Source organism: Passer domesticus, chromosome 1 (assembly GCF_036417665.1).
Source record: "Passer domesticus isolate bPasDom1 chromosome 1, bPasDom1.hap1, whole genome shotgun sequence".
Taxonomy (NCBI): Eukaryota; Metazoa; Chordata; class Aves; order Passeriformes; family Passeridae; genus Passer; species Passer domesticus.
In genome coordinates this window covers 17646840-17670230 of record NC_087474.1, presented here as the reverse complement: position 1 = coordinate 17670230, position 23391 = coordinate 17646840, and the positions used below count along the sequence as shown (strand labels likewise).

General features: G+C 39.1%; 1 protein-coding gene and 1 long non-coding RNA gene across 2 annotated transcripts in view; one reads left to right on the top strand and one right to left on the bottom strand.

Moving 5' to 3' along the window:
- Positions 1 to 962: 962 nt before the first annotated feature.
- Positions 963 to 11363, top strand: LOC135293823 (uncharacterized). The gene is made up of 3 exons (XR_010355917.1): positions 963 to 974; positions 9083 to 9190; positions 11332 to 11363. It is a non-coding gene; the product is annotated as an uncharacterized LOC135293823 (long non-coding RNA).
- The window catches only part of DNAJC1 (DnaJ heat shock protein family (Hsp40) member C1), a 108095-nt gene continuing 88882 nt past the window's right edge, over positions 4179 to 23391 (bottom strand). The window contains exons 9-12 of the mRNA XM_064408416.1: positions 19471 to 19590; positions 6474 to 6522; positions 5538 to 6016; positions 4179 to 4395 (exon numbers count right to left, since the gene is read on the bottom strand). Of these exons, the coding sequence (XP_064264486.1) occupies positions 4327 to 4395; positions 5538 to 6016; positions 6474 to 6522; positions 19471 to 19590 (717 nt within the window). The 3' untranslated portion in view covers positions 4179 to 4326. The remainder of the gene's footprint in view (positions 4396 to 5537; positions 6017 to 6473; positions 6523 to 19470; positions 19591 to 23391) is intronic.

Here is a 23391-nt window from a genome sequence, read left to right as displayed (position 1 = left end):
AAAGTTAGAAACATTGTCAAAAGAGATTGGTGCCAGGAGCCCAGGATAGCAATGGGTGGTTTACAGTACCCCAGTCCTGGTGCACCAACAGCAAGGAAATAATGAAAAGGACAGTTCTGACAGCCAAACAAAAATTCAATTCACCAGCTCTTCAAAGAAAGAGACCACATCAAAGCCAAGTTCACATGAGGGCCAGATGCAGTCAAAACCAACCTTGTTTCAATGACTTTTGCGGTCCTGACATGAAAGATGATGGTCTGTGGCTGACTTGGCACCAGTTCAGTAAAGCCCACAGTGCTGTCCCTGTGGAATGCCTTGGATGACAAAGCAGCCCAGGCCCTCCCCAGGTCCCTGGCAGCCAAGCTGCTGAGCTCTCCACGTGTGCTGGGAACTGTCCTGGGCTCAGTGTCACGAAAGCAAGCACAGACTAAAGGTGCTGCATTCAGAAGATTTTTTACTGAAACCCCACTTTACTCACAACAATGACAACAAATGTTATGGCTTACAGAACCCAACTAATTCTGGACAGCCTACATCTGAAATCCTGCTTTTATCAATTTTATCCATTCAAGCTGTGTTAGCAGGAGCAGTTCATTCAGCAGTAGCACTGCTGTGACATTTAAACTGACCAGTTTTCTGATGCTTTCTGTTTTTCATAAGCTGCAGTAAAATCTTACTGTTGGGTCTGCCTAAAGGAGAACTGACCGTTCCTGTTTTCAGCCCCATCATCTCACACAGGGCTCACATTGCAAAATCTTTCCTGAAACATCTCTTTTTTTTTAATTAGTTCAAACACTGAGAAGTATAAAGTTGAGAGTAATACAGTCCAAACATCTACATTTACAAAAGGACACTGCAGCAGAGCATCTGCTGGTCTTTCCTCTAGAACTGAACAGCCTAAGTGAGAGCACTTCACAGCACCCCAGTCACATTCTACTTGTGTATGGTTGGCACTGGACTTTATCCTCAGCATGGTAAGGGAATATTGCCCGCCGTGTCTCATCTGCTCCAAACAACTCCTTTCCATAGTGTTCTGCCCATGCCATCAGCAGAGATGAACAAAGACATTCCAGGTGGGCTCAGACCCACTTTGGGCACATTCAGGTGCAAGTCAGAGTGTAGAACCTACAGCACAGACTGTCTCTAGGACTGAAACAAAGTTACAGTGCAAAAGCACTGCTGAGCTACAGCTCAAAACTGCCCAGGAAAGAAAATGTATTTTGCTAGTAGGTAAATAACATTACTTAAAGGAAATTGGCTAGATTCTGTGCTAGAACAGAAGTTGGAAGAAAACAAGCTCTGGTGGTGGGTAACAGACCCATGAGAAAACAAAGCCTGGCTACACTCCTCCATTTCTCTGGTGAGCATCATGTCTGACCTCAGTCACCATGACTGATAAACAGGCTGTGTCATCATCCACAAAACACCTGGCAGCCCAGAGAGGACCCTGAGAGGCTCTGAAGGGCTTGGACTCTCAGCCAGGCCTCCTTCCTCCCTACTGCCAAACACCAAAGCCAAAGCTAGGCGTGGGCCAACTCCCTTGGCCCTTGAGGATCTGAACATGAACATTCAGTGGAGCACCCTGGACGAAGCCTTCGCTACCCCGCTCTGTGAGGGACGGCTCCCAGCTGGGGATCTGAGCCTCTGGTTGCAGAGCTCAGATCCACTGGAATGGGGCACTGCTGCACATTCCCCATCCCAGACCTTCAGTTCCAAAGGACCCACCAGTGCTACACACAAAACCTTCCCAGTTCTCCATGCTGAGACAGCTGGGCCTGTCACCAATCCCCTGTGCAGTGCCACTGTGCAAGAGGCCAATGCATTTCTCTTACACAGCCAGCCTGCCTCTGCTTTCAGGTAGGTTCAGTCTTCAGGCAGTAAGGATGCAATCCCTCAATTCCCTTCCATCCGGGCATGAGCAGCTCCTGTGATGAGACACATCCACCCATTCAGGTATTCAACCCAAGTGTGACAGCGTGGCATGTTCAACCTTTGCCCATCCTTAACCCTCTTCCTTCAGGTAAACTGGATTTGTCAGAGCATTGTTTTAAGTTCCTGGGTGGGAATAGTCTTACAAACAAACAAAAGTTCTTACCAGTCAGCAGTGCTTGTTCTTCCTTTGGCCCCTGTGCAGAAAGGCTGTGGTGCAGGGAAGCAGAAGGGGTTGGGAGGCAGCGTGTGACCATTGCCCCACACCCTGGGGATGTGGGCAGGCTCGAGCAGGCACTCACCTCCAGTGTCAGGAGTCTTCCCAAGTCCTTGTTACAGTTGCCACTGGATTTTTTTGCCCTGACACCTAACTAAGCCGTTTCTCACTCCAGACTGAGCCCGTTGTTATTCTCCACAGCCACAGCAGATTCGTTCCATATGGATCACGCAACTGCAAAGCTCTCTTTTACATATCTGGAAGATTTTTCTCTCCCTCTAGTCTAGAGCAAATACCAACAATGCCTTGCTAGCAAACCAGGCAATGCAAGCACTGCATCATTGTCTCTGCTCTCTTCTGGATGCTCTACATCTCACAGTGTGATACACTGAACCAGGCACACCATCCCAAGTAAAGTCTTGTAAATCCAGAGTGGAAAAGAAAGATGATTCTCTCCTCCTCACAGGCTAAACTGTTCCATTGCTTGCTTTCCCTTGTAGAAACTGCAGAAATATTCCCATTTTTTTCATGAACAGTACATCTCCATTTTGCTCATATTCTACCCCAGCTCCACCCATTAATTTTCACCAATTCACTTCACCATTTTAGCAGCTTTTCTTTGCAGCCATTTCAACTACCTTGCTTTACATTTAGTCATCTCTCATTGAGCGTTCTGGATGACTAAAACCTTTTGAAAAGTTACGCTTTCCTGATACCTCTTGAAAATACCTCACTTGATCTCACTAAGATTCTTCCTTCAAAGTAGCACAGATTAGCACCCAGATCACAGCTTCTAAATGTGTTTAACTTCCAGTGCAGTTAAGCTGTGAAGTTCTCTGTGAAAAAAAAAATCAGTGCATTATTTTGTATCTGGCTCTGTTTCCATAACATCATTATTTCTACCATCTAAGATTTTTTTAATATGAGACAAAAAAAGCGCTCCAATTGGAAGAAAAACACATATGGAACACTGTTATATTCCCTAAATACTTAGCCTTTAAAGTTTTATGGGGATGGGATGAAATGTTGTGAAGTGCTGATCTGACAGAAGGAGCACAATTGGCAGTTACTGAGGAAATCAGCAGTGGAAATGGCAGGAAGTCAACAGAGACTTTCAGCCATCGAGTTTCAATTTTGAGTTCAGGTACATGATTTTCTGAGTTTTAATTCTGATTTTGCATTAAAGCTCAAAAAACTTTAGAATCCTGGTATTAAATCACAATTTGAATGGTAAATAATGCTATAAAAATGCAAGTCCTTAATGTTTCTTGCAATAGACTCTGATCACTGCTCTGATTTATTGCTGTCATTTACAGCCCATTAAATATCCTTTGTTCCAGCATTTTAAGCTTTTCACAATTTTGGAAAAGTTATACAAAACAAAATTACAAGTATGGAATAATATAACCCTTATTACCTATTCTTCAAATTGAATCTGGGGTACACAACCATCCCCAAAATGAGAACTCTTAGCCCAAGAATGTTAGCCATTCTGTACTTAAAAAGTGGTCCTGAAGTACCTTATCTCTTAATTTCTAATTAAAACATTTAGTGTTTTACCCATTTAGTGCCTTTAGTATTTTTACCCATTTCAACTTTACTGAATCAAACATGCTATCAAATATCACTGCAGGGTTGGCAAAATAAGGTATTATATTGCAGGTGCATATAAAGATATGTAGAAGTTAATATTAGAAATACTACTTATTTCAAAATATTACTAGATATTTATAAGAATAAGGTATTTATAAGCATATGGTCTTGGATTGAGAGGTGCAAGAAAGAAAAATATATTTTGAGTACAGTGTTTCATTACTCTCATGATTGCTTAACAGTTTCAGGTCAATTCTATCTTTCAAAACACATGTGAGTTATTTGTACATCCACTGGCTGCAAACCTACCAGATTCAGTGTGTGATTACCAGAGGGGGTTTTCCTGAAGCTCTGCTCACTTTTAGACACTGTAATCACACATCTGCATAAGCAGCTCTTCAATACAAACACACCTTCATTCTTCAACACACAAACCAGGTAAGATGGTGTAAGATTTATTAATATTTTCTTTTACTAAGGCACATGACATATAGAAATACTGAGGTACAAAAATGCAGTTTTCTGCATATGAGATTTAAAACCCCATTTTGACAAAGATGAACTACATCTCTTCTTGCTCACAACATTCAGCTTTTAGCCATTTTTTTCTTTTGTACCAGTTCAACAAGCAACTTGTATCTTGCTATACACTCCTCCTGAAAGAAACACAAAAGTGTTATTCAAAGGTTGATATTTTAGTACCACTTTAACTCTATACTTTATTCTAGAAGAAGAGCTGTGTTCTGGTGGTTGTGTAGGGGTTTTTTGTGTCTGGTTTTGTGGTTTTTTTTTTTTGTTGTGGGGTTTTTGTTGGGTTTTTTCTTGGTTGGTTGGTTGTTTTCTTGTTTTGAAGTTGCACACTGAATTTGAGAAGGGGAATCTACATCTAGTAAAGAGGGGATTAGAAAAATAAACTTGCAATTTACATTTCTTCATGGCTCATTTATCTGTTTGAAGAGCACACAAACCCAAGAAACAGTTACCACTACTTCTTGACAGTGACTGCAAGAGCAATTCTGAACAGCTGTACTGCAGTGCCTGCTTAGAAGAGTTCCTCTGCTGGGAGCCACACTGCAGGCAGGTTAAGCTGAGCCTTCCAGGTCACCAATGCAGCACCTGCTGACACCAGAAACTGCAGAGCAGCTTCTGGCCAAGACACCCAAATCCCTCCCCACACACTTGCTGAGTCCCCACTGGGTTTGGTACAAATATGACGGGGCTTTTCTGCGGCCACAATGGCTGAAGCAAGCAAACCAAGCTATCACAACTATTAGGAAATCTAGTACACACCATCTATATCAATGACTTTTAACATTATTTTTAAAAATTATACTTACAAAAAGAATGTTAGATAGATTATAGGGCATTTAACACTTGCAGATATATTATGTATTTTGTTTGTTCATTAAGATGGGTTGAGAAAGGTATTGTGAAAGTGTAAGTAAAGCAGCTTATCAATGTTTGGTTACTAACTTTGAATCAAAATTAGTTTTAAAATCTAATTTTGTCCTGCAATTCAAGAACTGAAAGGCAGAGGAGAGGTAGTTATTTTAAATGAAACAGGAGTTATTTCAACATTTTCTGCATTAGCTCAAACAAGCTGACATAAATGAAAAAATGTTTTAAATAAAGCAACAAATGTGACAGTGACACTTTTTAGGTCACCTGAGTCTGGACTGAGAGGCCAAGTAAAGGCCTCACCTTTCTACACGGACTCTCATTGTTAAGGTAATCACAAATTGCTAGCTAACTTATTTCCCCTCAGTTGATAGTGTAGTTCAGTGAAAACAAGTCATACCTTGCTTCTTCCAGGAACGCATTTTGCTATTTTATCCCAGCGGTCTGATGTTCCCTTTGGATACTGCTGCAAGGCCATTTCAAGAAGTTTCTGTTGATTTTGAGTCCACAGCTCTTCTGGTGCACGGCTCTTCTCCCTTCTTCTGCCTTCATCATCACTCTCTTCCTCTTGTTCAGTGTTATCAAAATCTTTCTGACGCCTCCCTCTGCCCTTCTCTTCTGGTACCTCTTTTGTTGCCAGCAGAGCCATTTCAGGTGCTTTGACAACTTTTCGTCTTCGGTGTCTAGTTTCACTTGCTATGGTCTCCTTTGGATGTGTCTGGGTATCCATCTGCTCTGATACAAGATTGTAGTTGCCCTCCTCCTCCACTTCCTCCTCCCTCTCTCGCTCGGTGATTATGTGGTCTGGCAGATTCATGTTGACTTTCAAATTTTTGGAATTGTGTGCCAGCGTTTTAAGCTCCGAGAGCCTAATGATACCTGTTAGAAGCACTGCTGTTACATTTCTGAAAAAGTAAAACACCCCACAAACAAGCAGGGAACTGCCCACAAATTAAAGGTTCTCAGAATAGTGCAGAGTGGACAAAAAGCTCTTCTGAACTGACAGCTTAAGAAAAAACAAAATTGAGAAAACAAAATTGATCAATCACTTGATCATCAAGATGATGAACTTTGCCAATTAGGAGCTTGTCTGATCTACAGGAATTGCTACTAAATTCCCACACTGACACAAACAAAGAGAGCAACCTGAACAAATGACCAAACCCCACAATAAATGGAATACGAAAGCCCAGGAGGGCTGAAGGGAAATGTTCCCTCAGAATACCCAGAAGTTCTTTTTTCTCAAAGCAAGGCAAGGTTACAAAAATCTCTCTGCAGGGCAGACTCTGAAAGGCACAGCTATCACCCAAACCCAGTCATTTTCAGAAGCACACACCTGGTGTATATGTAACAGAGTCCTTCACCTGTTTGGCTTTCAGGGTAACCTGCATGAAAACAACAAAAATGAAGGACTATTAAAAAATTTAATCATTTGGGCAATTGAAGAATTCATTAGAATTCATTATTAGCTTACCACAAAACACCTACATTAAAGACACAATAAATATGGTGAAGCTGTTATTCTTTTGCTGGCTTTGCTCATATGTGGAGTTCAAACTGGCTTAAAGTAACCTTCTATATTTTGTTATTTTTAAATCATCCCTAGCTCATTAAAATAATATAAACTATGCTATACATTCCTATTACTATCACCATAATACACCACAGCTGATACTCAAATTTTATTTTCTTTCCTTGTTAAACCCTAATTTTCTGGCCTAAAAATACCACAAGGATAGGGGGGAAAGAACCAAATGAATTATCTTCTATATATTAGTTTCTCAATACTGAATAAAAGAACAGAATGACCCACACAGGTCCAGATGATGGAGCACACAAGTGGACAGGCATTCAGCCCCAAATGAAAGGCAACAGTTTGACTGCCAAAGATCAGCAAAGACATCTCCTAAGTCCTGGGACTGCAGCAAAAATTATTACTGATAGTCCAGAGGACAGAGAGCTGCTTGATTCAACCTCCCCATGTACAATGAAATCTCTGTCTCAGGAATAAAATAACACTAATTTTAGCAGTTTTGGATTTTTTTAGAGTAAAAAGTGATTGTTTCAAATTTTGTTCTGTTTGTAAGCAAATAAACAGCCTTTCTCCCCACCCAGAACAAGGAGCTTCCTCATACCAAACATCTAGACTTCAGATAACAAGTCAGGCTTCACCTAAGATTAAGATTCTTTAATTATTTAGCATCTTTGTTATATAAAATGACCACAGAATTATAGAATGGCTTGGGTTAAAAGGGACCTTAAGGATCATGTGGTTCCAACCCTCCTACTATGAAGACACCTTCCACTGGACCAACCAAACCTTGAATACTTCCAGGCATCCGTGACTTCTCTGGGCAACCTTTTCTAGTGCCCCACCACAGGCAGAGAAAAAAAAACTTCTTCCTAATATCTCATCTAAACCTACCTCCTGTCAGTTTAAAGCCTTTCCTCCTTGTCCTATCACTACAGGCACTTGCAAAGTCCCTCTCCAGCTCTCTTGTAGCTCCTTTTAGGTAGCAGCCTACAGCCCCAAATTCAGGTACAAAAAAAATCTTAAAATGTAGTACTCAAATAATTATATAATATTTTTAATTGCTGAAAATGTTTTATAAATACTAAATTTCTTTTTTTTTTATTGTGAGGACTTTATTAAAAAGGCAGAAATTGAAATCCAATAGTCTGAACCACTCAAATCAAACTTAAAATGAGAACAGGCAAGACATTGAATCAAACTTGATACTGTGTGGGATGGGTTCCCTGTGTTCCCTGCTCTCTGAACCTGGGACCTCAGATGTTAACATCCATTTAACACCTTAGTGTGTGGCAGTGTGCTGCTCAGACCAAAAATAAAAAATACATCACTTACAAAGTCAGGAATTCCTCTGTGTGGGATTTGTGGGATTTAGCCACAATAGGAGTCATTTAGGCCTCCTGAGCCACAGCACAGACTTCTGCTGTTTCAGCTACCTAATGTTAACAAAAACAATTATTCCCTACTCAGAGCAGCACTAGAGAGCAAACCTGCCAGAGGATTGTAAAGCCATTTGCTGTGAGAAGAATTAAATATTAAGATTCAGGATTTTTGTTCTATGACAAGATTCATAAGTGAGCACCTCAATAGTTAAAAGACCTTGGTACCATCTGCTCCTAGTCTGCTGTGTTTGGTTCCTCCCACCCACCTTTCTGCCCACGAAATTGCAGCAGTTTGCTGTAAAAATAGGCTGGTGCTGGATCTCCTTAAGGAAATGACAGCAAGACTTAACAAGGCAAAGTGGTCTATTTTCCCTACAAATTAAGCCTCATTTTCTGGGATGATTAAGTTCAAATGAAAACTCTCTGAACAATGAAATCCCAACTCTAATTAAGCAAAACCTTTATCCAGAGGTAGACATCTGGCACAGAAAACTCCAGTTTCTACTGTTGCAGTATGATAAAGTTTTAATTGTTCAAAGAAAAATGTCAGAATACTGTAATATGAACAGAAAATTTTAAGTGGCACTAACAGTTCTGGGACCTCTGTGATCCCAATTTTGAAACAATAGAAGGGAACTTCCTTGAAAAACATGATCCATTAATAGACATTGCCTTCCTTAAAAAAATTATATTCTAAAATAATAAAAATTAAAATGTTTGTGTTCATCTTTAGCAGTGTCTCTACAGCACTAATAATTTAAAAGGCTGAGAGGAACAGAAACCATTGACTGCTGAACAGAATGGATCCTTAGTGGTGTCCTGCTATGCATCTCTTAAATAGAAACCATGTTATATAAATTGGATTATAATAGATTATTTGCAAAAGAAGGAGAAGAATTTGCCATGCAAACAAGTAGCTTTTAGAGCTTCCTGCAATGACGCAGTGGATTCATTGTAAATATGACAAGGCCCTACCTATCCTTGTGCATTCCAGAAAACTGTCTCTAAGCCACTTTGCTATCTTTAAACTAGGTCTTTCTGAGATTCACAGCCTGCTCATAAGGACACGAAGGGAAGAAAAAGACAGCAGAAAAGATTCCCTGAATAAAACAGAGCAGAATGAATTGCCAGCAAAGACAGGTACCATGAGCTGCTGCCTCAGTGCCAGCTGAGTTCAGTTTTCTCTCTGTTGAACCTCTGATGTTTTCAGCTCAGCAATTATCATTTTATCTTTCAAGCTGAGACTACATGTGCAACACAAACTTTGCTTTGGAACTGGTGCAAATCAGCTGAATTTCAGTTTCCTTTACAAGACAGGTGTCCCCAAATTCAGCTAGTGTATGTATCCCATGACAGATACAAATTTTGCTGCATATTACATCTATTTGGACTGGAATCTAAACCATACCTCTCCATTTGACCCGTGAAGGATTTTGGCTTATTCCCAGATCCCAATTGCATTTAGTATTTCCCCTTACATGCCGAAAATTCAGGAGTAACAGTCTTTCCATAGGTTATCTTATGTTGGCCAATTTCACTCATTACAGCTTAATTACCAAGTATTAAGTTACTCCATTCATCACATCTAATATTTCCAAGACTTTACCTTTGGAAGGTTTTAGGGTATATGTTCATGTTTTGATGGACTTTCAATTTGAACATTCACCAGGTAAGCTGGAAATAACAACTGTGTGTATGGTTTAGATACTGAAAATCTACCATTTCAAACACTGAACAAGCACTTTCAGTTGATGTAAGTTTGACAACTCATCAAGCTTCCCACAGCTTTACTATCATCATTTACAGGTTACAGGGGAAGATTATTTGTCTATTATTATTTTTGTCAGCTTTCTTCTTCACACAGAAGTCCTTTTCCAGGTGCTATGTACAGTTCATGTTTACTCCAGCTCTTTTCACTGAGAGTTCAGGTATCACTTATTTAGCCTTCAGATTTATGTGTCCATCAGCCTCAGCTGTCATTGGCATTCCAGATGCTGACACAGGGCAAGAATCGTTAACATGTCAGTATTAAACTGCTGAGGATTATTAGGAATCCAGCCTATGGAACATATTAAATTGTATTTCAATTTGATCTGTTGGAGTTTAATCATTGTTCTTGCCACTCAAATCTGCAGACTCTTCTGTTGCCCATTCCTCCAAGCTTTTTGACATCTGTAATATCAATTTGAATTTCCTCTCCAGCGCTGAATAGTGTTATTTACTAGCTAGTTGCTAACTGATTCATAAAAAAATCACTTAAGTTATGCAACATAAGTTGCTCCATTACCTTCTCTGCTTAATTACTTATCAAGCTTGCTTATATGATATTATTACTTTTTCATTAGTTAACAGATAACATACTTGGAAAAACTTATTCAAGGTATGAAGCAGGTGTAGAATATTCTCTTGTAGTTATTACTGCTATTGTTCCTGCATAATGCTTAAAAATTACAGTTTTCATGTATATTGAATTATGAGTTTTATCCTGACTGTGAGGTGTGCTAAAAGCCTGCTGTTACTGACAACAGCTTTCACCAGAGTATTAGCCAACCCCCTTAAGAAATCCTGGGTCTGGGGACACCTTAAATAATAAGGATCAAGACTGTGAAATTGATTTAAAACAGAAGACAGAAGATCTCATATTCCTGCAAGTATTTGTACTGCTGAACAGACACACTGCATTGTTTTATAGGAATCAACTTCAAATGTTGTAGTCCACAAGGGATAACAGAAGTCACAAATAAAGTCAGGTAATGTCATGCACAGTGAAACAGATTTCCTTAGACAGATAAAGATGACAAAAAAACCTAGATGCAAGCAATCAAATTGCTGGAGTAGAAATCAAACTATCTTACTATGGGACCTACAGAAAGAAACCACAGGAACAATTTGCTTCTGAGAACTCCCTTCTGAACTCTGTTTCAATAGCTCTTCAGCTATAAAAAGATTCTATCAAAAGCAAGTGGGATTAGTGGGATGATTTTATGTGATGAAAGCCAGACAGAGCTGGTTTCCTCCTGTACTGCTAACAATTAGTCCAGATCACAAAGACTAGTTGCTACTTAACAAGACACCTAGCAGTAAAAGCATTCCTCATCATGACCATGCAGATGTTAACGCTCTTATTACCCTGGACACCTGCCACCTCTTTCAGATGGGACAATTGATACTTCAGAGATGTAAAAGGAAAAAAATCAGAATCAGCTTAAAAAACTCTCAGATGCATAGGCAAAAGTAAATTTTGCTATCACATGAGTGAGAGGGTACTTTTCACCCTGCAGGGAAGGCAGACATAAAAAAGCACAGAACCATGACATACCTAGAGGGAAAACTGTGAAGTCAGGTACAGTGATCCTACTGGTGCTGAACAGAGAGACAGAAGCCTTTAGCAGAAGATGAAGAGCAAGTCCCCCTTCTCACAGCAGCAGCTCTGGCTCAGCTGAGCCCTCCAGCACTGCCCCAGCCCAGCTCTGCAGGGCACACACCAATGTGCCACCGAAGCCTTCGCCATTCCCTGTCTCCTGGGAATCTTCTGTGGGCAACAACCTACCTTCCTTCTCTAGGACAGCATTTTGATCAGGACTGCAGCAGATAGGCACAGAAGTACAAACCTCTTGGATTCTAATGGTATTTTAAGAAAATAATGTGGGATTTGTAGAGGAAGAAATTCTGTATCTTTTGGCTTTCCAAATGTATATAAACTTCTTGCAAAGAAGGATGACATTATGGTTAGATATTAGGAAAAAATTTTTCACTGAAAGAATAATAAATCACTGGAATTGTCTTCCCAGGGAGGTGGTGGAATCACCATCTCTCGATGTGTTTAAAAAAAGACTGGACATGGCACTTGGTGCTATAGTCTAGTTGAGATGTTAGGGCATAGGTTGGACTTGATGATCTTAGAGGTCTCTTCCAACCTCATTATTCTGTGATTCTGTGATATGGTGCTACTGAGCAACAGAGTCTGGTAACATTTTTTGTTACTCTCAGCATCTTCCTGAGCAGAAGTTCTCTAAGTATTTACTAAAGATGTAATGGTTTCTCAGCATTAACTAACAAATTTGCTCTCCCAATAGCAGTCTTGGGCACCCAGTTGTTATCTTCCTGCATGCTCCCCATCTAGTTATGTCATGGGAAAAAATGCCAAGATCTGTGTAATTACAAAAAAAAAATTGGAGACAGCCTGTGAGTATTTGAGGTTACTATAAAGCAATAAGAAATTTCTTGAATATTTAAGGCTAATTTGAGTTGCAATCACAATCTTTTCTACAAGGGAAAGCCAGACACAGAAGGATTTTAATGCCTTCATGGCTTTGTCAAAGTAGTAGGTTTTTACAGATCTAACCTTCCAGAACCACACAGAATAACTTGCCAAATTTTAAGTTCTCCTCTTATAATCAAAATGCTACCCGCTGTGCTGAATTTTCTTCTAGTCTAGACCTAAACAGCTTTTTTCATATTAGCCACAACTGTATCAAGCACTATTTGACACAAGTCAGACAACAATAATGACCCATTCTTTTATTTCCATGTGACTCAAAATTTGTTGCTTTATACACTGACTTCCATTTTAGACACTAAAAGAGCTTCTAAAATGGTCTTTCAGTTTTACCAGATTGTAGAAACTTCAAATCCTGATACATTGAGCCAAATATTTCTCCATTTTCCATGTATCCTCATTTGCAACTTAAAATACCACCTGAAGTATTTCAAATCAGACATACCTTTGTTTTGGCACTGCCAAGTTAGAGTTAGTTTAGTAGAATGTTACAAATTTTCCCAAAAGTTGGTAATGCAACTAATCTCTAGCCACTGTGTAGGTTAAATTTGATACTAGTACAGAAAGTGAGTATTTTAAGGACAACATTCTTGAAAGAACTACAAAACATGAACTGAAATTATGAACTTAACTGAATTTGCTTAGAACCACCAGTTGCAGCCAGCAACAATACAGTTTATTATGCTTATGGACTTTGAAGCCATGTGTGATTCTGAACTTTGCCACAGCAACAGAAATCCCCAAAACAATCATAAGTTTTATTATGAGGCAGTTTAAGATGTGACCTGCAAAAAAGGCAAATTTGACCTAAATCAGCAGATGTAGAACTTTTTCCAGTTTAAGTCCCCAAACAGTTAATTTAAAGCAGCAAAAGAATTGCTCCTTTTTTCAGGACACAAGAGGAAGAATTTTGCAATTAGACTTGTGATTATGCTGGGGACTTCATACTGTGCTTGTTTTTTGTCAGTTAAAATCCATGAGAGAGTCTTTAGCTCTATCCTATGGGCACTCATGCAGGATGGGAGTTTGACTCAAATGCCCACTGCAACAACTACTTGGACATCTTATTTTGTTACTGATGATGCAAAATGCATTACCTTTCTTGACAGTCAGAAATTTGAATTCTGCAATGAAATTCAAACCCAGGTCACTGTGAGTTTGGTGAGACATTACTTTAATTTATGCCACTCTATTAAAAGTTGCAGCATCACTGGCTTAACCCCTTCACAATCCATCTATTTGGACCAAAAATTGCTGTCCCACTGCCTTCTGTAAAAAAACCAAGCAAACAACTTTTCCTGTAAGTGAAAAGAATGCTTTGGTCATGCTTTATGAGACAAAAATCCATTTTGTTTATAAGGGGCATTGTTCTGCTCAATCTTATAAAAATGGCAGGGACAACTGTAGGAGTGCACAGAATGAAACTGTACAGTGAGAGTGCTGAGAACAGCAACCACCTTTTCCTCTCTCCAAGTATCAACAGACTCACTCTGGTGTGTCTGTGGGATTAGACAGGTGTTTTGAAGACTTCACTCACAGACTGAAGAGTCTACATGACCTATATATTATCTAAACCCCATCTTAGATATTCATAACCTCTCCTGGACCTTGATCTAGGTCTTTATACTTCAATAAACAACTAGGAGAACTACTGATTACATAAATATATGCAAACTGCTAAAGGGTGAGTGTTTCAGAATATCCACAACTGGACTGCACTGTAACTGAGTTAACACAGACAGTACACAAAATGAAATATAAAACAGTCTTAGGAAAACAGTTAATCTCCAGAAGCAAAAGATCTAAAGATCTAATAAATTCATGAGCTTTCACATACGGACCATTTCTCATATAGATGTTTTCTTGTTGGCAAAGTAATGATCTTGCATTTGTCAAAAATAAATCTATTTTACAATGGCATACGAAGTGTAATGAGTATGAACTCACACAGTCAGACTTACAGGCTGAAACTGTTGCTGGGCATACAAGAGATATCACAAAATATGCACCCACCCCCCCAAACCTTATGCTTTCAGGTTTCATGGTAATTCAGAATGTCTGCCACCTGGCTATTGTTTTGCTGTCTACCTCAGTGTTCTTCTATACAAGCAGCAAATCCCAATCAGTCTGTTTTTGCAACACAAATGCATGAGATTAGTGACTGCAGGAGCAAACAGAATCAGTTTAAATCCTGTAAGACAAGTGAATGATATTACTTCACAAGTATGAAATCTGAGATCTCTTTGCCTTTAATTTAAAAAACCTGTACCTAATAATCACATTAAAGTCTGTTTGGCATGCCAGACAGCTTTTACTTCCTCTATTATTTTTACAATTTGAATGTCCTTTGTAGTTACTGAAATTAATTTATGCCTTTCAGCAAATATTTTTTAAAACTTTTTATCTATAAAGGTTGGTATTGTCAACTACAATATACTTCTATAATTTCACATCTAAGTGCTTTTCCTCAATTTTTGAATTCAGCAAAAGCTGACAATCATTACTATAAATCTTCATAAGGCTTAGTATTTGTCAAATCCAACAATATCATTTTTGCAGAAATAACAGTATTGCAACTCCATTCATTATTTATACTATGTTGTAGACTGTTCACAGTGCTTAGGAAATTCAAACATAACTTTTTTATTTCGTTTTAAAAGGTCAATTATTTCCTTAAGTATTGGCAGACAGGAATGAGAACTAACCCTGGAGCAACAAATTCAGCATGGAAAATGGGTCAAAGAACAGATGTTTGGAGGATGACAGAGAGCAGTGGTACAGGTAACCAGGTCAGCAGGCAGGAATCCTGATTAGAGTTAACTGAACTCCATTTCCCTTTCATAATCAAAATACTTGAAAACCTAATTTACAATAACAGCCAATTGCCATAAAAATGACTTAAAAAGCTGCAGAAGCTTTCCGTTGTGAAAGCAATAAGATTTCATTATACTAAGCCAGCTGAAAACCATCTTTATAGGAAAAGATTGCTAAATTCCCTATATGCACATACTGAAGTGACAATTAGCAATTTAAATAATTTAAATAATTAAAAATACTGATAAAGTGAGCACAACTTAACCTCATCTATTTTGGGTCGATCATTCATTGGCTGTTAAAAGATGTCTTCCCAAAGAGAGACAAGACAAACATTTACCATGCCAGAAGTTAAAGCAGAAACCCTTCCTCCAGCATGTCTGCACCACACTACCCTTGCTCCGAGGTGAAAAGCACAGGAATATGCTGCAAAGATATTTATGCTGGTATCACATGAGGCAGCATAAACAGAAACAGTAGAGCTGAATGAGCTCAGGGGCACCACAGCATGGCTGTAGCTGTTTATTGCTGGAGTTTGGCTGCCACTTTCCCAGCAGCCTGCATCACACCAGGTGGAGATACTTGTTTGGACAGGGAATCTGGTAGACATACCCATATAATGGGTATTATTTGGGCTGTGCTTGGGAAATAACAATTAACAAACTAAATGTCTATGAAACAACAAATCAACTAGTACTAGACAAGAAAAACACTGAAGGAACACTGTTAGGAATTACTGAATTTAGGAAGTCAAGCTGAGGTATGTACATTGATTACTGACCAACTATGGTGACTATCTGGCTTTAATTCTACATTTTTAAAAGTGAATTCACACATGCTTCCAATTGTAGGGAAGGGTTTTTCCCTCCCCTTTTCCTCCCAGATAGCTTGCACTTGCTAGTGTAATCACAGACCATATGAAGAGAAGGACCTAACCTCAGGCAGAACCATTGTATTGAAGTTTCTTGCAGATGTTTGTGTAACCTGTTCTTGAAGGCCCACAAATACAGAGACTCCACAGCAGCTTATTCCACTGCTTTATCATCTCCATTGTAATTCTTTGTCCTTCAGTGTCTAACTCTGCAGCCTCTGATTAAATTTGAGGCAAAAACTTCTTGCCCTGTAAGACCAATACAATGGACATTATGGTTTTTCTTTTTATGTAGTTGAATACTTACATTCTCAGTTAATTTTTAAAGTTTTTTTTTAGTTCAACAACATTAATTCTTTCACAATCTTTCCTTGTAGATAACATTTTAGGAACTGATTATTCCCACCTGGACTCTTTCTATCAAACCACATGTTTAAGTGCAATACTGAACACTAGACACAAACGAAGGATGCAGTAAGTTAAAACAACACTATGAAGCTGCAAAGTTAAAAAAAGCCAAGAACACTCTCCTCAAGTCACTGCTTCACACTGCCTAAAAATTTCAAGTGGAAGCACAGCTGGATGTAGTAGAAATTTATTTCTTTAAAAAAAAAAAAAGAAGAAATTTAAGATACAATTTCTTTGGGATGATTAGAGGGAGTGAATTTCACTGATGCTCTTCTGATATATATGAATGGATTCAGTTTATTCTTTAAAAAGTTTTGAGATTTTTTCTAACTTTTTTTTTCTGAGAAAGAAAGCTTTGAGACAGAAGCAACAATGGAGACAGCATTTTGGACTGGATTACTGTGAGCTATTTTTATGAATACCTATTTAGCTATCTACTATTAAATAAGGTGTGAATGTATAAAATCACTCAGAAGCAAGCACATTGTACCTTATCAATCCTTCCTATCATGATTCTCTAACTGTGAAAGGAAAACCAAGCCTTACTGCTCTTGATGCTTTGCAGGAGAAGAAAGAAGCAGACACTAATCTCAAGTTCTTACAAAGTATTTCCTTTACTAGAAAATGTTGGAAAACCAAATTCAAATTCGTCCTTGAATGTTTTTCTTTTTCAAGACATAGTACATTTGCTAATACATACTTCAAACCTTCTCTGGCCTGACTCCTGTTAAACCAGCTGTAAGCAAGGCACTCCCAACCTCTGCTACACAAGCTGTTTCAAAGCAGCACCTTGTACACCAGAACTCCTCTCCTTGCCCTGCTCCCTGCAGACACAGGGAACAGCTGTTTGGGCAGCAAATGCTGCCTGCACATGCAAACACCTTTTTTACTGCACACAAAGTTAACAACCCAGAAGTTTCTCCTGCAGCTTTACCATAACATTTCTTATCTAATTATGGTGATGCCCAAACAAAATAAGAGTCCTTGCTGTAAATTCAGATTCTATGTTATCTTCAAGAAATATACACAGGATAAGTTGTACACCTTATTGAATACTGAAATCTTACTGAATGGATATATCTGAAGTAGTTTTCAGTTTCACCATTTCAGTAATAATCTGAGACCCAAAGAAGTTCCCATGAAGCTTTTGTTTAAAACATTCATTTTGTAAAATACTTGTTTCTGTTTCCGTCTAACACCTAATTGCTGCACTTCTTATCATTGCTGTGTAATGCAATGATAAAAGTAGCAGAAACTCTAATTAGTTTGTGTCAGGAAAGTCACCTAGCACTAGCAGTAGTTGAAAATTTTTAGAGAAGTAAAAACTTGTGTGGAGAACAATTACATGAGATTACTAGAAGTAAAAAGGATTACATTCAGACCTTTCTCCACACATAAAAATCCTGGAAATTCCTTTTTTCATACAAGAAAATTACAGCTCTTAGAACAATCACGTCTTTAATTTCTCTTTCCTACCTACTGAAAGAAAACAGCAAGTTGCTCAGGACCTCTCATCTAATGGAAGAAACAAGTGAGCTTTGGTTTTTTCCTTCCAGTACTGGATGTGTGCAAGTACAATACTGGGCCAAACACATTATGCAAAGGATTCCCAACACACCCAAGTCAAGGAATAAAGCAGGCAGTGGGTGCAAAAGGGAATCTGAGGGTAGTGCTAGTTTTGTGATGGATGGATGTAGAACCATTCCACATGTCCATACTATCCGTATCAAGACAATCAAATTTTCCAAACCAATCTCAAAAGCTCTTTGCCATGAGCACTGTATACTACCAACATATGTGTAATATTTTTGCTGTTAAGATCAGTAAAATGTAGTATATTTTTAATAAATTTCAGTATTATTATTATTATAAAGTTTATTATTATTAAAGTTTAGTATTACTATTATTCAGTTTAGTCAGTTCAGTAGTATGAATACTTCAAGTAGGAACACAATAAACCTTAAAAACCCGAATTTCATTTGATTAGCAGGTTGGTAACTTCTTGTTTACATACACTATTTTGCAAATAATGTATTGTTCTAAAATTAGAATAGTGCAAAAGACTTATTTTTTTAGTATATGTATCAGAGCAGTATAGGTGCACGAAAACTTTAAAACAAAGTTGTCAAAATATATTTTTGTGATTATATCAACAATGAAAAAAGAATTTAAGAAGTACACAAATCTCCCAGAGGGCTATTACATTTCACTGCAGTCAGTGGCTTTGTTTTCCATTATTTAAGATAATTCCTGAAATATGATAAATAAAGAACATCTAATCTCAAAATGTACATGAACAGATTTAAATGTTATTCTCATTAACCCCTACAGAGCCTATAAAATAAGGTCAACAGAAAGGGCTTTCAAATGGTCCTCAGTAGACACTATGACATGTTCTAGTGATCTATTGGTTGAAAAGGAGAAGTCTTTTACAGCCTAGCCCCTAAGGCTTTTAAGATCATAACACTTAAAAAAAGTAAGTACAAGCTTTGGTATCTCGTATATACTATAAAATATGAATTAACAAAGATGTTAATTAAAAAATATTATTTGAAAGTATGCTATAATACTGAAAAAGGCACTGAAATAGTATAATGCACATTACATAGTTTTAAAATTTGTGAAGATATTTCTGCTTAATTAATGGAAACCACCTGTCAAAACACCATTAGCTCATATGCATTTTTTAAGGACTGGCTTGAAACAGAGACGTAATCTTTAACCAAGTCACACAAACATTCACTTGCAGTGAAAGAAGGTTGCTACAAAACCTGCAGTTCATTGTTTTTTCTGTTATTGGGTTACAGTAGCTGAAGTTTGTAAGCACCAGAATCCCCCATCCAGCTGATCAGTTACAGCTGTTAATTGTGGAGGGAGATACTGGCTGACATCTGCTTCTTGCATAGTTAGTTAATGGTTCACTTCCAGGTCCTAAAAGGATTGTAGCTTCTCTCAAAAGACAATGTCAGCCCCCATATCTGCCTTCTGCACTGCCTGTCTTGTTCTGGTTTGTCATCCTCTGCACAATGCAAATCTGAGTGCACTCACATCTGCCACTGATCGACCCAATTCGTGAGCAATCTTTTCCCATCGACCGGGGGTCCCCCCTGGGAACTTAACCATACTTCTTGTCAGCTGGCTCAGGTCCTCCTCTGTCCATTCAGGTGCCTGTAAAACATTTGTAAAACATTCATTACACTGGAATATTGGACATTTATTTGCAAGGTAATATACGGACAATATACGGACAAAAAAAAAATCTTTAACCAAATTAATCTAATAATAAAAAAAAAATAAATCTGGGTATCTTCTCTGTGTCTTGTTGCTGAAAGTAGATAAAAGCAAGAGACCAACATCAAGACACTAAAAATTCTGAACACTCAAAATTTGCACTTTGTCTATTATGTAGACTGAGGCATTTAATTTCTATTAACTTTAATACAACATACATAACACAACACCACAAAATGCAATAAAGATAATATTCAACAATACATTTATTAGATTATGGGGTTATGCAAAAATTAGGTGGGCCCAAGTCCAATAAGAACTTAATCTGACTACTGGTGTAAAAGACAACAAAAAATGTTTCTGCAAATCCATGAGCAACAAAAGGAGAGCTAAGGAGAATCTCAATCTTTTACTAGACGCAGGCAGAAACAATGACACAGGATAGGGAAAAGGTTGAGGTACTTCATACCTCCCCTTTACCTCAGCCTTTAAAGGAAAGATACATTGGTCTCCATGTACCCAGTCCCTGACCTGGAAGACAGAGCACAGTGAAGCCCCCGTAATCCAAGAAAAATTGGTCAGTGACCTGACACACACAAGTCCATGGGGCTGGATGGGATCCAGCCACAGGAACTGAGGGAGCTCAGTGCTCACTGCGTCCCTTTCAGACATTTACCAGCAAACCCAGCTGACTGGGGAGGTCTCAGTTCACAAGAGGTTTCCAAATGCAATACCCATCAAGAACAGGAGTTAGAAGGAAGATCCAGGGAACAGTAAGTCTGTCAGTCTGATCTTGGTGCCAGGGAAGGTCATGGAGCTGATCCTCTTGCGTGCCACCACACAGCACGTACAGGACAACCAGGGGATCAGGCCCAGCCAGCACAGGTTTGTGAAAGGCAGCTCCTGCTGGATTGACCCGATCTCTTTTTCTATGATAAGATGACCCACTTGGATGGGTGAAAGGCTGTGGATGTGCCTACCCAGACTTCAGGAAAGCCTTTGCCACCATTTCCTACAGCATCTCCTGCAGGAACTGGCTGCTCATGGCCTGCCCGGCTGCTCTCTTGGATGGGCAGGAAACTGTAGCCATGGCCGGGCCCAGAGGCTGCTGCTGAATGGAATTCCATCCAGCAGTGCTCCCCAGGGCTCAGGGCTGGCACCAGGTCTCTTTAATGTCTTTATCAAGATCCACATGAGGGCATCCAGGGCTGCAGACAGCGAGCTGGGTGGGAGTGTTGAGCTGCTGGAGGGCAGGAAGGCTCTGCAGGGGGATCTGGCCAGGCTGCACTGATGGCAGAGGCCAGAGCTCTGAGCTTCAGCAAGGCCAAGTGCCTGCGCCTGCTCCTGCCCTTGGGTCACAACAACCCCTGCAGCTCCAGGCTGGGCAGAGGGGCTGGCAGATGCCTGCAGGAAAAGGTGCTGGGGGTGCTGCTCAACAGCAGCTGAACATGAGCCAGAGAGTGCCCAGGGGGCCAAGAGGCCAATGGCATCCTGGCCTGGAGCAGCAATGGAGTGGCCAGCAGGACCAGGGCAGTGACCAGAACCCTGCACTCAGCACTGCTGAGGCCTCACCTTGAGTTCTGGGTTCAGTTCTGGGCCCCTCACTACAAGAAAGACATTGAGGTGCTGGAGAATGCTCAGAGAAAGGAAATGAGCTAGTGAAAGGTCTGGAGCACAAGTCTGATGAGGAGCAGCTAAGGGAGCTGGGGATGTTTAGCCTGGAGAAAAGGAGGCTCAGAGGAGACCTTTGTGTTCTCTACAACTGCCTGAGATAGAAAACTGTGGCGAGGCCTCCTTCCCAGGTAATAAGATCTAGGACAAGAGGAAATGGCCTCAAGTTGTGCCAAGGGAGCTGTAGATTATATATTAGGAAAAGTTTCTTCACCAAAATGGCTTTTGAGCATTGTAACAGGCTGCCAAGGGAAATGGTAGAATTGCCATCTCTGGAAGTATTTAAAAGACCATGTGTGGATGTGACACTTGGTCTTCATAGAGCCGGATTAATGGTGAGAGTCAATGATCTCAATGGTCTTTCCCTACCAAAACGATGCCAACGATAACAGTTTAAGACACAACATTTTAAACATTTACTTAATTGTCTATCTAATCTTTTTTCAGCAAAGACACAGATAATATCTCCATTTTGACGTATTAAAAAAGCCTCTAAATGAAACAGAACAGTCATCTTAGCTTCTTATCACTGTTACCATCCTGTGTTTTAGCACTCTAGCATGAACCAGGAATGAAATCTCTTGACTTTAATATTCCATCAAGATGATTAAACAACAGCCCTCCCCCATCCCCCCCCTAAAATGCAGTTATGCCACAAAACCAGACCGGATGCTTCCCCTACTCAATAACCAAAAGATATAAAAATGTTTTACTCCAACTACATGCCAAGCTGTTAACAATGACTGTCTTCATAACGGCCAAATAAAAGTGAACAAAGCAAGGAACACACAATTAGAGCAGTTTAAGGCATGAAATCGTGTTTGCCTCAGAAGGCAAAATGCAGTAACCGTCTCTGACGTTTGCAGCATCTTTGGCAAAGACTGCAGAGCCAAATCTTTGTTAGCATCAGTAGTTTGCCATTTTATTTATTTTTAAGGAATTCTTTATGACATACCTCTTCTAATCACCATTTCCAATAATGAACAGGCACATATCAAGCGGTTTGCATTACAGAGCCATCAGCACAGAACAACAGTCAGAGGTGAGTGACCCCAGGGACCATCTCCACAACTACAGCAAAGCTTCTCCCTGACACTAATCCTGCCTGTCATTCTCCCACTGTGCTCTAACCACACTGACATCCGCCCGCTGCACTGCAAGCTTAACGGGGCCCTTCCTGACTTTTTACTGTCTCCCCCAATCAATGGTTCAAGCGTGCTCTTTTCACCATGTCCAAATGGCAGCTTCACTCATAATCAAAGTGCATTGCTCCCGTTAAAGGGCTTCCCGAAAGGCTTCACCATTTGCATTCATTTGCAAAGCAAACTACTTTTATTCACTTTGTTCTGCTATCATGAGTGTTCCCTGAAGCAGATAAATTGGCATAAATACAACCTGCCACTTAAAAGACAGTAAATAATAGCCAATAGTAGCAAGGATTTTATCAATCGTCCTGGTTTGGATCCATGTAGTCCTTTATTCAATGCTGAAAGCCTCAAACATTCATAGTTTTTAATACAAGAATAAAATTAATTATCTCTGATGATTCAAACACAAGATGCTTAAGTAACGTGTGTGTATGTGAGAGATCTCACACATACATTGCTTGCATTATACAATTACACCCTAGCCTACAGAAGAAATTACATACATAGAAAAATCTCCACATTGCAAAATAGCCTTATTACTTTTACTGGTTTAAACATGTTAATATATACTTTTATTACATTATACTCCATATAGATATTTTAAATTAAAATATTTCTCAGGGATTTTTGTAAAGAAAGATTTCCAGTGCTGAATGTTCTACTTATAAAAATTTTTATCACTGTAACTTAAATAATGAATTCTTCTATAGAGTTCTGGTTAAAAGCCTTTTGTTTAAAAATCAAATTTCATACCTCAAAATTAGGGTTAATATGTGCTTTACTGTAATTTTCTATTTAATTTGTACTAAAACTTGGTGATTTGTTTGTTTGTGGGGTATTTATAATAGATTCACAGTTACATTCACAGCCAGTCTTTCCTACCATATCCAAAGCATATCTAAGCAATTACACATGGAAA